A 15,863-nucleotide genomic window follows, 5' to 3' on the forward strand; every position below is an offset into this window, starting at 1 on the left:
GCAAGGGAACTCGGAGATGATTCGTCTGGTGGGGGCTGTTTTGGCTGGTCTTTGGATATCCACCGATATATAAGGGGCGGGAAATCCGGACAGTGGGCGACTGTAATTTCTACCCTTTGCATACTTAGTTCGTAACGATCAAGTCCAATAGAAATGTACAGCACGTTGTCCCTATCTCTCGGCCTCCTGGCCACGGCATCGCTCGCTCTGGCCGAGCCGACCGTCTACCTCATTCGCCACGGCGAGAAGCCCAGCAACGGGAGCACCGGCCTCAATGCTGTGGGTTTTGAGCGGGCCGACTGCTTGAAGACTGTGTTTGGACCGGATTCCAACTATGACATTGGATACATCATTGCAGAACAACCCAAGTCAGGTACGTTAATTTTGTGGTTGATTGTCGGATGTGGAATAGCCATCAGTGGTTAACAGACTCACAGATGGAAAACGCGACCGCGCATACGAAACGGTTCTCCCTTTAGCTGAGGAACTGGGCCTCACTGTCGATACATCCTGCTCGAAGAAGGACACCAAGTGTGTCAAGGACTTGGTCAAGGACTACACCGGCAGCGACAACATCTTGATCTGCTGGGAGCACAAGGAGTTGACCAAGATCGCTGAGAAGCTGGGTGATGATGATGCACCTACCTACCCAGATGACCGGTTAGTTTCTACCGAAAAACGTTGCAAAAGCGGTTTGTAGTCGACGCGTCTAACCAGTCATGCATTCCAGGTTCGATCTCATCTGGACTGACCCTTACCCTTACACCAACATCACGGACATCACGAGCGAGAACTGCCCGGGTCTGGATAGCTGAAGTAGTAGCCGAAAAAATGGAAGCAGGCTCTAGTTAGGGGACACTTGGCCTCGTGTCACTGTAACCGACGGCCGTCCGGGGGTCGAATGCCCCTTTTGAGAAACGACGTAATGCAAAGTCATTCTGGATCTGGTCATGCGAGTATGGCCTTAAGAAGAATAGCCTTTGGAAATCTTGTGTTAGCAGCTCGCCATTCATGACACGATATGACAAAGAAGTCCTGCACGGTCTGGACGCATCCTCATCAGCCATCAACAAGATTTTGTGACCGACTTTTGCCCGGTCGCAATCCATTCCCATCCCTTGGAAGTGCATGTAGGCCACTCGAGAAAGGCGAGCTTCCGTGACTTCTCTTCTAGCAGGCCCACAATCTCGCCACGAACCTGTGGGCGAGCCTTGGGTCGTGTGTTTGATAAGCCTATAGAATGCCAAGACACCGTGCCATGCGTGATATTGTTCCAAATGTAACCTGCCATATATAGATCCGGGCATCAGCGATAAGACCTCCACTAGATGTGAAGGAGGTAGGATACGAGCAAATGAGATGGAGCGGGAGGAATGCTTTGCCGTGGTGGCTGACTCCTGTTGACCTTCCCCACGCACCACGAACCCCTGCCAAGTTGAACAAAGACAGACTGGCCTGCCAATAGGCTGCCAGATAAGACCGATTCAGTAATTTTCATATAACGCTAAGCTTCCAGGTAGCCTGTGGCCGCGGTCTTAGCTGGTGCTTGGGCGAACGGGGTGTGAACCCAAGCCCACCAACTCCTCAGCCAGGATGTTCTGATGAAGCTAGTATTGTGAGACTAACTTTGGCCGGAAAATCAACGTCCGGTCCGCTGTTATTGCAGGTGAGCTTTTCTCTAAACTTCCTTGGACTTCAAGCTGCCTCTGGAACTGTGGTGGTTAACCCCGTAGTTGACTAGGGGCTGAGCACCTCAGCGAACAAAGTGAGTTTTCAACAAACTCATCCACCAAAAGCACCCTATCACGTCTAAAGTGAACAGTTGAATCTCTCAACACCCCGATCGGGAGATGCAAGTCATTGACATCCTGCACGTCGATAATTATGGGGTAGCCCTCCAGCCAACGGTCGGATATGATAAGGTCACCCGACAGGAACAAAAGGGGGAATGATCAAGATATGCGTCGAGCAGGGGAAGTGTCCAAGCAAATGGCATCACTACAGATTATCTTGACCCCATCCGCAGGCAGTGATATTAATATCGATACTTTGATCTGGTTGGTGGGCTCCGATGGCGCAAAGGACGGCCAAATCGTTATCATCGGACGTTGATTCGAATCAGCGATGGTGAGTGGGACAGGCTAGGGCTGATAGACATCCCCTAAAGCACGGATCCCTGCTAGTCGGAAACATGTCCTAAATGACCCAACTGATAGCAAAGACTTGCGCTACATTGCGCGATATGCCTGTCTAGGCATTCGCCCCTGCAATGGCATCTTTGGGGTATTTAGCCCATTGTTTGACCACCGCCGGAGATCCGTCCAACCTTGCTAGCAGCCATGCTATAAAGATCGGAAGCTGTGCAGTCAGTTTAACCGGCTAGGGGGTCGTCAGAGCTCAACAATTCTCAGTAAAGCTCCCCGGCGTCTCAACACCCAATCAACGAAATATGGGTAAGTGTAGCCAGGTGTATGGCGCTGTACCCGGAACTGACAGCAGTGGGCGATTCTAGCTACCTCAACCGGCGATACCCACGTCTCCGACGCCATAATCACCAGTGAAGCCACCAATGATTCCGTCCAAGTACAGAACAAGTCCGATCCTGAGAAGAATGTCTATGAGGTAGATGCCCAAGCGCTGGAGAACGAGGAGTACCCGCCGCCCACGGAGGAAGAGGTCAACAGCCTTCGCAAGGTCCCGGCCTATCTCCCCGTCATTGCATACTCCCTTTGTATGGTAGAATTTGCCGAACGAGCATCATACTACGGCGCACAGACGGTCTTCTCCAACTTCATTGAGTTCCCTCTTCCTAAAGGTGCTCTTCAGACTCGGTAACCCCTGATTCTCATGTCGCTGACCGGCCTCTTTCTAGGAGGAAACGGTGCGGGTGCACCTCCGCGAGGGACGCAAGAGACGGCTGGTGCTCTGGGAATGGGACTCCAGGCTAGTGACGGATTGGTCTTGCTATTCCAGTTCCTTGCCTATGTCATTCCGATCTTCGGTGGATGGTAAGCCAATCCCCAAACTGTATACACATGCGTGACTCGCTCACAATAACAGGTGGGCCGACGTATACGTCGGTCGGTACTGGGCCATTTGTGTCGGTGTTGCCATCTGTGGTATTGCCCACATCATTCAGATCATCGGCGCAATTCCTTCAGTATTGCAAGCTGGCACGGCGCATGCAGCGCCCCCGTTCATCATCGGGCTTCTGATGTTGGCCCTTGGAGCCGGCATCTTTAAACCCAATATCGCACCCACAGTCCTGGACCAATACCGACATCAAAAGCAATACACAAAGATTTTGAAGACTGGGGAGAAGGTCATTGTGGATCCCGAGATGACGGCTACTCGAACGATGCTCATCTTCTACGGAGTGATCAACGTCGGAGCATTTTACATGCTGGCCACCACATACGCGGAGAAATATGTGGGTTACTGGCTGGCCTTCTTGCTGGCCGGAATCATCTATTTTACTTTGCCCGTGGTGCTGGCGGCCGCCTACAAGAAGACGTACCGGACGCCGCCCAGTGGGAACTCGGATCTCGCCAAGGCAATCAAAATCACCGTAACTGCTTTGCGCCAAAACAAGTGGCAGGTCTGGCGCAAGAACTTCTTCGATGCGGCGAAACCGAGTATCCTGGCAGCCAAGGGAATCCAGGTCGACTGGACCGACAAGCTGGTGGATGATGTGCGCCGAACGCTCGTGGCAACGGAGATCTTCTTCTATTTCCCCATCTACAACCTCAATGACGGCGGTATCGGGTCTGTCTCGACAAACCAGGGTGCGTCTATGACGACGAACGGTGCCCCCAACGACCTATTGAGCAACTTCAATGCCTTGACCATCATTGTCGCCGTGCCGATTGTCGATTACTTTATCTATCCACTGCTTTATCGGTACAATATTCCGTTTAAGCGAATCACTCGGATGACATTCGGCTTCACCCTGGCCGCACTCTCCGGTCTGTGCGGTGCCCTTGTCCAGTGGCGTGTATACAAAACCTCGCCCTGCGGCTACTATGCCTCCTCCTGTTCCGAAGTCAGCCCCATCAGCATTTGGTGGCAGCTGCCGAACACCATCTTGGGAGCCCTCTCGGAAATCTTCTGCAACGTGACGGCGTATGAACTGGCATATGCCCGGTCGCCCGCGAGTATGAGGGGTCTAGTCATGGCAATCTTCCTCTTCATGACTGCTTTGTCCAGTGCGCTGGGAGAGATCCTTCTGCCAGTCACTGCGGATCCAGACTTGATCTGGATTTGGGGTGCCCCTGCTGTTGCCCTCGCTCTGCAAACCATTTTCTTCTGGTACCGATTCAGGTACCTGAACAACGATGAATTCATGACCGATGAAGCCAACTATGCAAACAGTGCAGAGGAGACCCCTATTCAGACCACTGAAGTGGAAAAGACGGTGGAGAATTAGATGTGCAGGGTCGGACCGGATCATTTACGGTCCCAATAACAGTAGCCATATTTTGAGTGGGCTATTTTATCAATGCATGTATCACATTCATCTTGATCTAGATTTCAGGCAAGCCGAGTCTATAAGTTTGATTTCGGTAGTGTATCTATGGTCCCTTCTGGGAGTATGTATGGTGGTGGTATGATCTAAGATGAGAGACGCTGCATAATTGCGAGTAAGGCTACCGTGTCAGTCTTGGTAGCATATCGATGGTATGAAAAGCTACGGTCGTGAATTTCATGTCGTATCTGAGATCGGATCAATGGTCCGAAAGTCCGGCTTAGTAGGAACTTTGAGCGAATACTCTCCTGGCCGACGGGAGTAACCATTAGGTGGTTCACTGCGCTATGCACTAGATCTCATAAGCGAACGGGATGCTCTGCATCGCACCCTTCCTCTGCACACACCCTGCGGCGGCCACGTTCGCCTTCCGAACAGCCGCTTCGATCTGGGCATCGAAGTCCGCCAGTGGAGCACCGGTGGCAACAAACTTGGCAAAGGCAGTAGCGAAGTAACCGACAAACGTGTCTCCGGCGGCAGTGGTGTCTACAACCTTCTCCACCGCGGCGCTGGGGGCAAAGCCCTGCTTGCCAGTGGCCGTTGAGTAATAGGCACCCTTGGCTCCGAGAGTAATTAGAACAATCTGGACCTGGGCATGTTTGTGGAATAGAGGTGCAAGTTCCTCGGGCTTCAAGTCCTTCTCCTGCTGGGCAGGGGTGAGATGCTCCTTGACCGCCTGGGTCATGAGGACAGCTTCAGTCTCATTCATGGCCAGCACACTCGTGCCAGCAAGAGCGGCCAGGGGAATCCCTTCTGTGAAGACCGGTGCAGGGTTGAAGACGAGGTGAGAAGCGCAGGAAGCGCTGTTAAAGTGCTTCATCAACTCCAAGGTGGTCGACCTCGGGATCTCGCCCTGCATCACGACAACGCCTTGTTCTAGATGGATGTTCCGAGTGGTAGCGAGGACTGCATCTGCATTATCCATTCCCGAGTAGTTAGCACCGGGGACGAACAAAATCCGATTCTCTCCTCCAGCTCCTTCATCCACGATGATTGTAGCAGAACCCGTTTGGCTGTCCGTCTTTTCCTGGATTCCCGTTGTGCTGACTCCGGAACCCTCCAATGTTGGGCGAAGGAGGGCCGAGTAGTAGGGATCACCTGCTCCGACCGCGCCAATCATATACACCGACGCATCTTGATTGTCTTTGGAAGCGAAAGAGGCGCGACCGCACGCGACCGCCTGGTTGGCACCTTTCCCTCCGGCGCTGATAGCGAGGGAGTTGGCTGTGAGGGTCTCGCCGGCATCGGGACAACGTGGAGTGTAGGTGACAAAGTCGATATTCAGGGAGCCAATCACGCAAATCTGGGGAGGCGCCATGGTGTTCGTTCCTGGGAGTTGCTAGAAGACGAGTCAGATATCCTAGTGACGGGCATGGTTTGAATCACCCATGCGGGGAAGAAGCACAGATGGGACTCACTAGTAACGCTGAGTTAACGATGACAAGTCAATTGATAAGAGTTCAAAAGGGAAGGAATGTTCCATGCAACTGCTATGCAAATTCTTGCAGGAATTAACAATCAATTGTAACCTGCAGTGGAGTTTATCGGTGGGATGAGTGAAAGTAAGAAAGAGAGGGACCTCTTTTTGGCGGGGGGGAGATAAAGATTAGGTAAGTGGAATAGTCACATGATGATGACGTTGGTGAGGCCGAGGTATAGCCATAGCCCTTGTAACAATTAAACAATTTATCACTTTTTTCAAATGATGGTTTGTACTCTTGTGATGGTCATTCTGGCTCCGGTCTTTATTCTGGCTTAATTTCAGTATACGTCAATATATCCCCAGTATACAACGCGACTGTGAGATAGTAAGTAGTGGCTGAATACCAGAACTGCTACTGTAAGTAAGGGTAGTATTCATGCGCGACACCACTAAATGTTCTGGTGACATGTCAAAAGAGAATGCAGTTTTGATGGTACTCGAGGAAAACCCTCCAGAGATTATACCAAAAGCTACTTCTGTTCAGCTCCGACTATCCAGGTCCTTTGGACGGTAAGGTTCATGTCCTTCTGTTTGACCGTGATCCGCGGTCTGACGGATGCGATGTATCGCGCAAGGGATGACGGGAAGAGTCGCAGGAGCAAGCATGAATTATTGTCATTGTGCTGAAAATAAGCCACGGAGAAGCGGTCAATTTATGTAAAGTCCACAGGCCGCATAATATATTCACATTCTATTGTTTACATTGAAGAATTATTGCATTCTAATCTTCCGGCTACTAGCCTCTCTCAGCTTTGCCCCATTTGGCAATCATGTTCTGGGAAGGAAGTACTTGGCTATCAAGCGTCATCACCACATATATAAATTTCTATCATGCTTTACTACTTGGGTCTCATACTTACAATAAACCAGGCTCTGACCTACCTACACAAATACACGGTTGGATCCTGCTTTCACACGCTGCCACTTGTCGAGTGACATACACAACGCTCCCTTTGGCTAGCCATGGCAACCATGATAACTACGGCCACCACGGCCACTATGACCATTGGCACTCCATCCTTGACCTTTCGCCGTCTTCACCCCACGTTTGGTGCCGAGTGTGAGGGCGTGGACTTCTCGCAACCAGTCCCGGATGCCGTCATCGAAGAGCTTCGTGCCGCGATGGCCACATACGGCGTCTTGGTCTTCCGCGCCACCAAACTTGACGATGCGCGCCACTTTGCCTTTGCGCGTCAATTAGGCGAACCGATAGTGGATAACATGGTCGGGGCACCGGGAGTGCCAGATCGACTTGGTACTAGAGGCAAGCTTATGGATGTTGGGAATGTGGACAGCAAGGGTCAGGTCTTATCGCCATCGTCTTGGCGAGCGCAGCTATTGCGGGGCACACGCCTCTTCCACGTAGATGGCTCCTTCGCCCAACGCCGAGCGGGATATAGCCTCCTCCGAGCGCACAAACTGCCCCCAAAGGGAACCGGCGGCGCTACGGCATTTGCCGACACCAGGACTGCTTATGCGGATCTCGCTGAGGAGACAAAAGCCGAAATTCAGAATTATGTGCTATGGCATTCAATCATGCAGAGTCGATGTCTAGGAGCCCCGGATAATTGGTTCATCAGGTTGGTGGCTGCCGTCTCCGACCTGGATGACCTGCGTCGTATTCCATATCTGATGGTGGTGGTATGTTCACGACATGCTTCGAGAAAGCGACTTCCCTAGTAAGACATCGTATTGTGCTAACCAAACTTTTATCATTTACAGGGTCTCATAGCCCGTATATTGGGGATTTGGGTCGATATTGTGGACATCAGCCTACTCCTGATATACTGTTTCGTTTTGGTGCGGATCTGGGTGCTGTGTTGGTTGCCCGCGGCTGTAAGAGCGCGTGGACGTCATCAACTTGCACAACTGCACAAGCCCAGCAATCGAATGAATCTGTACATGGGATCACATGCATACCGGATAGACGGGAGGAGCAGGGCTGACAGCAAGCCCGTAATTGATGCTTTGATGCGGCACGCCAGTCAGGACAAATATGTGCTCACCGTGGACTGGCAGAACGATGGAGACATGATTATGTGGGTATGTATACTATTTAGATCTGTCTGTAGAAGCCGGAAGCAATGCTAACGTTATTAGGACAATACTTGCGTGATGCACCGATCATGTGGTGGCTCATATCAAGGACGGTATGTGCGTGATATGCGCAGGGCCGCAATCTATGACTCCGCGTAGGCGCTGAAGTCAACTTGTGCGAAGATTGAAGAGGTTTTCATTACAAGCAATATAGCCAGAACGGCGAATTGTGTAAATTTCAGTATACCATAACTTGCTTGCACCTTTCAGGGGTAAAAAGCAGAAGCCTGAGTTTAATCTTGTGAAGAAAGATGAAGGATGCCGGCCCCTGCATTAGTCCCTATTTAGCTAGCTTCAATTGAGGGTGGGTACCTGACCGTTAAGGTGTCATGTCAGGCACACACGGATTGGGGATGATTCCAGACGATATCAATGAGATTCAGCTATCTTTCTGAACAGACAGAATCTCTTCACTGTATACAGTACTTTATACTTCTCTGTATTGACTATAGTGTAGACACTGTACTGCCGCATCATCACGTCCTAATTCCTCCTCCACCCTCATTCTACCCGAAACGTCATTTTAAGAAGCCCTGATGCAATCCCTTAAGTGGATCTGCAGGATGCCCATACCCCCTATCCCCTCACATTCGATGCCCGAGAATTCCGCCGAGCAGAAAGAGGGGAAGGAAGTTCTACTAGCCCACAGCAGAGCTACGTACATGATTCATGTATCACTGCGGAGAATCGCCTCTACTCGGAGCATTCTCCGTAGCGGACAATATCACGCCCGCCTATAGGAAGGAGAAGAATAGTCACTACTTTATAGTGACTAACCAATCCCGACCAAGTAAATTCCATGTAGAGTAGTACTAGTATCTCTTTCATAGGAGTAGAGTCCCTCGTAGGCAGCTTCATATATAACATAGTATTGTCCCTTCACTGATCTTCCAGCTTGCAGTGACCTGTCTACTTAGAAGTACCCCCTCACAAACCATCACATTTCAACCCTACCTCACAGCGAACAACTATCTAAGATGATCTCCCTCTCCACCCTCCTCCTAACTCTATCTCTAACTCTAACCGCAACCGCCCACCCTTCAGTCACCCACCAAAAACGCAGCGTGACATGCCTCAAAGTCGGCGCCACCGCAACAGCCAGCTGGACCAACAGTGCCGATCAAACCTGCACGTATGTGGGCGTGGTAGGCAGTAACTATGGCGAGAATAGTGATGGTGATGGAGAGTATGCTTGTCCCTTTTCCTTCCCTTCCCTTACTATCCACTCATCCCGTACATACTTTTCTGTCACTACATCGACACTAGTGAAAGAATTCGAAAGCTAACCCAAATACTGTTCAAACAACAGTTACTCCTGCAACGGACGCTGCGGAACAGGATGTAGCGGTATCGCACTGGGCAATGTCTACACCCAGGATTGTTTTTCGCATGATATCTGCTCTTACTTCGAGGATGCGAGCGGGGGTGCTAGGTGAGTGGTTCTATCTACAAGAAACATTATAGTAAGATCAGGTGATTGAAATATGCTGATATATGAGTGTTAGTGACCCCAACTGCGGAGCAGCATTCAAGGCCGCAGAGGATGATTACTTGCTGGGATTAGTTGATGGGTGCTCGCAGACGAATCCGACCAATGCGGTGGTGAAGCCAACGGCGACTCCGGTTTGTACTTGATGAGACAGTGGCAGTACGTGAGAAGGGAGGGTCATTGCAAGTGACATGTATCTTGGCATTCAAAGTATGCATAACGACAAAATCTTCATCTTTGACACAATATGACGTCTGATATATGTACAGTTCATCTAAGTCCTAACCCATACAAAGAATATGTACGAGGTGCAAGTATAACATGCAAACATAAAACGTATCAACAGACGCACTACTTCCGCTCCCCCATCAACTCTCTTGACTCATCACTAGTAGAACTCCCCTGTCGTGCACCCACCATACAGGCACAATGCGCTTCCATCGGTGGACTAAGCGCCTGTTCAATATCATCCTGCAACACGCTCAACCCCGGTTTGCGTCTATTACTCGACGGAGTAGAGTTAGAATTGGAAGAGGCCGACGGTCGCGACTGACTGCTGTTGCTGCCGGAGTCACCAATCCAGCAAGGCGCATGGAAGCGCAGGAACTGTTTCAGATAGGGAAGGCAGGGGCAGATAATGATGAAGTTGGCTTCGATGATGCTGTAGATCGTGTCAATAAGATCCGTCCAGTATTGGTATAGTGTAGTCTGTACGCACATGAAGATGACGGCTAGAGCAATTTCGTATGACTGGTCATCGGACGTTACCAGCGGCATTAGAGTCACCAGCCGAATTATACTGATGATTATAGTTCTGTGGGGTAGTGAGTTATAGTTTAGTCAACCATGGAGGGGATATTATGGGATTGAAAGAAGAAGGTCACCTACAAGCAACCAATCCCAAACATACAGCCGACCCCAAGCTTCTGAATCAATGGAAGTTTCAGCTTGACTATGACTGGGATAGGGATAAGAATCAATATGATATCGCTAACGGTGTTAGTAATGGCCGTAGCGAGATAAAATCCGACGCGGTTAACGCAGTGGCCGGTAGTGATGGTCAAGTCCCAGTTTTTGGCGATGGGTTGGCAAGGGAAGATGAGACCCAAGGTGAGGGCGATCGTGTAGCCGGCAATGATGAAGGTAACGAGGAAAATGATGTTTCTCCAGATGCGAATCATGTGCAACAGGCGATAGTAGAGCATCAGCAGAGCGAATTTGGCCGCAGCTAGGGCAGGGACGTAGATGATGGCGGCAGAAAGGAGAGTCTGGTTAATGGCTCAGCGACGAGACCACAGCAGGATAGAAGACGAGGAAGAAGCAACATCGAAGGACGGACTTTCACATAGATTTCGAGAACTGCGGGAGACAGGTACTCCATGTGGACTCCATAGCCTCCATGACTGTAACCGTCTACAGGGACAGGGCGGTTAGTTTCTGTGTGCGCTGGAGTTCAACAACGAAAACCAGACGAATCTGCATAAACATACAGAGAATAACAGATTGCGTGCCAATCGAAAAGATCTGTGATAGCGGAGACATGTGAGTGCAAGGACTAAGACAAGGTCATCGCTGCTACACAATACCCAAGCGAGGATTAAGCAGACTGCAGGCTGTATTAGCCACCAACCACTCAAATTTTCACACCATATAAGCATAGAAACCGTACCATCATCCCACCAGAACTTTCGCATGATGTGGATCTTGGTAGATAATCGCATGACGAGTAAGACTATGCAAAGGGAAATCCAAATGCCGGCGAGGATCTGATTGGTGGTGCGTAACCATGGGTGCGACAGAGTCCCCCGGAGAGCATCATCACCAGCAGCTCTTCCCAGCACGTCCATATTGAGGAGCCGACAAGCAGCGGCAGATTTCCCCGAAGAAGGGGCATTATTATTGTTCTGTCATGTCGATCCTAACGCAAATTGACCGATGGCGAGAACTGAAGCCCGGTAGCGTTTAAGTAACTGGAGAAGAGTCGAGTATCCCTCGTTCCCTCCCGTCTTGGTGGCTGAGTGTCAGTAGAGTTTCAGCCACGGCATCATCATCCAGTATCTGCGGCAACGAGCATCGACCGATCGTGTCGGGAACCGCCGCAGATGCTCATCCATCTGCTCGATGCGATGGGAATCCTTCATGTTCCGGGGTCTGTGCATCCTCCAGTAACTTTCAACCCTCGAGTAGTTAATATACGCCACCCGAATACTGTGCCCAGGAAAAAGTATTCCGAACGAGTAGCGGGCTATTACCACGGGCCAAAAGCAAAGTGGGGATATCATTACTGCATTTCGTCTATCATAAGGTTGGGGAATCGGTCTAGAACGAGTCTTCAACCCCGTTCATGTACCTATTACATACAGAAAAGCCACCCTCGTCAGTTGAAGGTGGCCTGAACGCTAGAAGCCGCATAGAAGGGCGTTTTAATAGTGTAGATCAAAGAATCAATCCAAGGCAAAGCACCGTTCCACCGAGTCAGAGTTGTTCCCCCACCAGTTGGGCATGGAAATTTGCTTTCCCGAGCCAAAGAACAGGAAGATCAACAGCATATTCAGGTTGAAACCCGCATCGAAAGCAGCGGCCACCATGTAGCTGTAGCGTTTCCAGACCTCAAACCGATACCGGTAGGCCCAGTACATGACAACATATCCGCCAATAATTGCCGATGTGTAACCCGTACTGATATTACCGTAGAAGACCGACAAACCGGAGAAGAAAATGCTGACGTTCCATAGATCAATGCGTAGCCAGCGCGGTAGAGTGCGATGCATAATGTACAGGATCGGGGGCAAAACTGCGCCCACCAGGAACGCCCAGGGTAGAGGCTTCATCTCCTGCTCCTTGAACAGTCGGCTGGGTCCGAGAACTGCATACTGGACACCCAGAGTATTCGAGGACTTCAAGGACTGACCAGACCATTGGTTCAGCGGATCCGTCTTCTTGCCCGACAGGTAGTCTCCTTTCGTGTTGAGGACCCATCGGATCACGGCGTAGTTCACTGGAATACCGAGGATAGTGCCAAAGATCTGAGAGAAAAAGACCGTGCGTGGCGGGATATGCATGTAGTGACCGATCTTCTGGTCTTGCAGCATATACTGCGCGCGGTACCAGGCATCGCCGGCAATTGATCCGTACGTAGACGGTCCGCAGGGGTGCCGATGGCTTTTTCCAGCAGGGGTTTCGACCATGTAGCCATACACCAACTCATTAAAGGACCCAACTGCTAGTTGATAGTTCGAAATGGCATACAGAAAGCCAAATGGGACCACCAAAATGGCGGCACTCGCCAGTGCCACGAACAATGTCCAGATCGGGATCCACAGATAGCCACAGGCAATCGTCACGATCAGAGCGATAAAACCAGCCATGAAAAGTGCGACGTACCACCAGAGGGGGATCTCCTTGTAGGTTCGCTGGAGAACATTGAGACGATCGTGGTACTGGTGGTTAATGCTTTGTCCCTTCTCCTGCGACGCTTTCTGCCGCGACCGAATAACTTTCATCAGATTGTTTCGGATCTGGACGAAACCGAAGGTTAAGATCCACGTGATTGCTGCAGTTACTTTCGCATAGTCAAAGAAGGTCGCCCAGAGGTTCTGAAGACCCATGTACATGTCACCGTACTCCGCGTAGGCGGTCTCGTTCAGCTGATAGTCGGAGGTGACGACCTCGAGGGTAGGGTAGGTCGTTCCGTTCACTGTCAGCAGAGAATTAGACATAAGGCCGTGCTTGTAAGACCCAAGGTTCCCCCATTTCGCGGCTGGGAGTAAGACCCAACAATTGAAAACAAAGGCCAGGAACAAAACAACCTGCGTCCACCATGGGGTAAGAAGGATCGAAGAACCGTTCCAGTTGATGTTCGACCAGTCGAGGGATAGATTCAGCAGTCCCATACCCCCCAACCCAGAACCCAGGAAGTTGGCCACAGCGTTATGCGGTGCAACCCAGCACAAGAAAGCGAGGGAAGATGTGAACGGAAAGACGTATTCGGGCAAGAACTGCCACAGCGTCATTCCAAGAAAGCAGAGGAAGAAAACTTTCATCTGTCGCCGCGCGAGGGGGGATGAAACATCCTGTTTCCGGAACGTTTCAAACAACGTAGTCTGCATGAGGGCCTGGGGCCAGATGAAGTTGGGGTCATATAGCAGAAGCTGGCGGGCCAGTGCTGCGAAAGCATACCCAATCCAGACAATCGCAAACATAAAGAAAATAGCCACGGCAGGATTGACTCGCTCGCCGTAGTAGAGCTCTGCCATTGCGATCGGGGTATATCCCAGGTTGTAGGTAGCTCCGGATGCCGCCGTCAAGGTGACCAGAACGTGTTCCTTGATGCTCCACGGGCCCGGGTTGAGGCTAAAGGACCAACGGGTAAAGGGCACGCGGATCACCCAGGCTGGAAGGACCCGCGCCAGAAAGTGACCCGCATAGTGGCACGCGATCTGCACGAAGAAAACGGAGTATGGGGCTTCGGTAGTACGGAAGTGGCTCATCATGGACAAGAAGGCACCGGGTACGACGAATATCACACAGAGGACGAAGTATCGAAAGGTAATGGTGTACAGGGTTGGGTCATCAGTAAGGCTGACCAACTGGCGCACCTCGAGGGGCAGCGCGGCGATCTCGGGGTCTTCTTCGGCTGCGGTTTCGACCACATTGGGCTCTTCGGTCTTCTGACTCTTCTCCAAATCATCCACGGGCTGTTCCTTCACGGACGCCGCTTTGGACACGGAGTCGGACGTCTGGTCCTCCCGGTAGCCCGTTGTTGTGGCGACGGGCGACACATCGCCGGCATCAGAAGGCGCCGCATCATCTCGCTTCCGTCGAAAGATCGTGGATAGGCCCATGGTGAAGAGCCGGGGGCTGAGATCTAGCGCGCAGAGGCGGATAAGGTGAAAAGACGCATGCCCAAGCAGTTCATTCCGACGCAAAGAGGGTGAGGCAACCCGCAGTTATAGAAAAGTTTCCCTGATCGAGTGACTCCTCGCCCTTCTCCGCATCAGGTAAGGGGGCGATGGCGCAATCGAGCAGCAGCACCGCAGCATTTTCACAACCCCCAGCTGCCAAGTCGGTCGGCTTAACGCCGAATGGCTAGAAAGTGCGAATTGTGCAGGTGGCACGAGCTAGGGCTGACCATTATGGTTGAGAGAATGAAATTGGGGGAAGAGGAATAGCAGTGGTATGAAGCCAAGTGGATGCCAAAATTGCGTTATCGAATCCTTCTCATTCGTGATACGCCCTTAGATCCCCGCCCACAGCTTGTCCGTAGACGCGCCGTGATTCGACAGACGCCATCTCAACCTCTTTAGCCAGCGACCGGCCCCTGGGACATCCATGGGTCCGAGGCCGAAGAAGAAATTTCACACGTTGCAGAGGAAGGTGGAAGAAGTAGGCTAGCAGAATTAGGCTTGAATACCGCGGAGGGCTGACCGAGGAGCGAAGATGGTGGCCTATCAGGGTTTCAGACGATCCGCCCCTCAGGTCGGTCGCGCCCCAATGGGGTGCTTAATCCGGTTAAGCTTAGATAAGAGAAATCGATGAGCAAGAATTCGCGTGGATAACAAAATCAGAAGGAGTGAGATTTGACCCGAGATGGGGCGGTAATGGCTTGAGGCAACAGATAACCAGGCAGGTTTTTCACTTCTTGAATAATTCAAAACTTGGAAGCATCAAGAAAGATAAGCCCAGAGAATAATGGCTTCCTGTAGAGTAATCTAAAGAACCATATTGACAAATGCCATAATGGAAATTGTGCACTAGATTTATTCCGGCTTATGTAATAAAACTCCTATCCTTGGGGAAAAAATAGAACATATTATATATTACTTACCCTACTATGCATGTTATTGACGAAAATACTTCATATAATCTGTACTATAGACGCTGGCTTTCCAAAAAGAAGAGCTGGAGGACAAAAGAAGAAAAATATCACATTCACTCCCCCGAACCAGAATCGAACTGGTGACTTTCTGATCACAATTTCCATTACAGTCAGACGCCATGAACCAACTAGACCATCGGGGGTTCTTGTTGAAAAAGACAGTCAATCATAGAATTATACGGCAAGGCTGTGTTCCAGCCCTTAGTTTCACTAGGTCGGTTGCGAGCCAGCAAGCCAGCAGGCCATTCTTGATCAATATAGAAGAGTAAACTTGCTGAATACAAAATAGGTAGAAGATAGTGACGTTTGCTTACTCGATACTGACTAACTGGTTCCTGTTTTCCTTCCCGAAAAAAAAAAAAAAAAAAAAAAAAAAAAAAAAAAAAAAAAA

The 15,863-nt window shown here is 50.7% G+C and overlaps 7 protein-coding genes and 1 non-coding gene across 8 annotated transcripts; 4 read left to right on the forward strand and 4 right to left on the reverse strand.

Annotated features, from left to right (window-relative positions):
- Positions 1 to 120: 120 nt before the first annotated feature.
- On the forward strand, positions 121 to 1,265 carry BO85DRAFT_405907 (putative phosphoglycerate mutase family protein). Its single transcript, XM_025657317.1, has 3 exons — positions 121 to 373; positions 438 to 660; positions 731 to 1,265. Exons 1-3 carry the CDS (start codon positions 154 to 156, stop codon positions 813 to 815), a joined length of 528 nt encoding a protein of 175 aa, XP_025511272.1. The 5' UTR covers positions 121 to 153; the 3' UTR covers positions 816 to 1,265.
- Positions 1,266 to 1,850: 585 nt separating this feature from the next.
- Positions 1,851 to 4,622, forward strand: BO85DRAFT_504595 (putative MFS peptide transporter; the record flags this gene model as incomplete). Its single annotated transcript, XM_025664305.1, has 4 exons — positions 1,851 to 1,922; positions 2,500 to 2,815; positions 2,873 to 3,008; positions 3,061 to 4,622. The coding sequence occupies 4 exons, from the start codon at positions 1,851 to 1,853 to the stop codon at positions 4,424 to 4,426; spliced, it is 1,890 nt and encodes a 629-aa protein (XP_025511273.1). The 3' UTR covers positions 4,427 to 4,622.
- On the reverse strand, positions 4,622 to 6,158 carry BO85DRAFT_156355 (ribokinase). Its single transcript, XM_025654195.1, has 2 exons — positions 5,944 to 6,158; positions 4,622 to 5,864 (listed from the first exon to the last, which is right to left on the reverse strand). Exon 2 carries the CDS (start codon positions 5,841 to 5,843, stop codon positions 4,818 to 4,820), a length of 1,026 nt encoding a protein of 341 aa, XP_025511274.1. The 5' UTR covers positions 5,844 to 5,864; positions 5,944 to 6,158; the 3' UTR covers positions 4,622 to 4,817.
- Positions 6,159 to 7,007: 849 nt separating this feature from the next.
- BO85DRAFT_523638 (TauD/TfdA dioxygenase family protein) lies at positions 7,008 to 8,204 on the forward strand (the record flags this gene model as incomplete). The annotated part of the gene is made up of 3 exons (XM_025665370.1): positions 7,008 to 7,649; positions 7,731 to 8,051; positions 8,109 to 8,204. 3 exons carry the CDS (start codon positions 7,008 to 7,010, stop codon positions 8,202 to 8,204), a joined length of 1,059 nt encoding a protein of 352 aa, XP_025511275.1.
- An 806-nt stretch (positions 8,205 to 9,010) lies between these two features.
- On the forward strand, positions 9,011 to 9,740 carry BO85DRAFT_504607 (uncharacterized protein; the record flags this gene model as incomplete). Its single annotated transcript, XM_025664306.1, has 3 exons — positions 9,011 to 9,291; positions 9,415 to 9,537; positions 9,611 to 9,740. The coding sequence occupies exons 1-3, from the start codon at positions 9,083 to 9,085 to the stop codon at positions 9,738 to 9,740; spliced, it is 462 nt and encodes a 153-aa protein (XP_025511276.1). The 5' UTR covers positions 9,011 to 9,082.
- Positions 9,741 to 9,934: 194 nt separating this feature from the next.
- Positions 9,935 to 11,441, reverse strand: BO85DRAFT_405916 (uncharacterized protein; the record flags this gene model as incomplete). Its single annotated transcript, XM_025657318.1, has 7 exons — positions 9,935 to 10,255; positions 10,313 to 10,408; positions 10,483 to 10,862; positions 10,934 to 11,007; positions 11,085 to 11,118; positions 11,181 to 11,200; positions 11,264 to 11,441. The coding sequence occupies 7 exons, from the start codon at positions 11,439 to 11,441 to the stop codon at positions 9,946 to 9,948; spliced, it is 1,092 nt and encodes a 363-aa protein (XP_025511277.1). The 3' UTR covers positions 9,935 to 9,945.
- A 423-nt stretch (positions 11,442 to 11,864) lies between these two features.
- BO85DRAFT_453157 (OPT family oligopeptide transporter) lies at positions 11,865 to 14,529 on the reverse strand. Its single transcript, XM_025660996.1, has one exon. The coding sequence runs from the start codon at positions 14,436 to 14,438 to the stop codon at positions 12,039 to 12,041; it is 2,400 nt and encodes a 799-aa protein (XP_025511278.1). The 5' UTR covers positions 14,439 to 14,529; the 3' UTR covers positions 11,865 to 12,038.
- A 1,000-nt stretch (positions 14,530 to 15,529) lies between these two features.
- On the reverse strand, positions 15,530 to 15,615 carry BO85DRAFT_t260. Its single transcript has one exon. It is a non-coding gene; the product is annotated as a tRNA-Tyr (tRNA).
- Between the last annotated feature and the right edge of the window lie 248 nt (positions 15,616 to 15,863).

This window comes from Aspergillus piperis (genome assembly GCF_003184755.1).
Source record: "Aspergillus piperis CBS 112811 unplaced genomic scaffold BO85scaffold_24, whole genome shotgun sequence".
Lineage (NCBI taxonomy): Eukaryota > Fungi > Ascomycota > Eurotiomycetes > Eurotiales > Aspergillaceae > Aspergillus > Aspergillus piperis.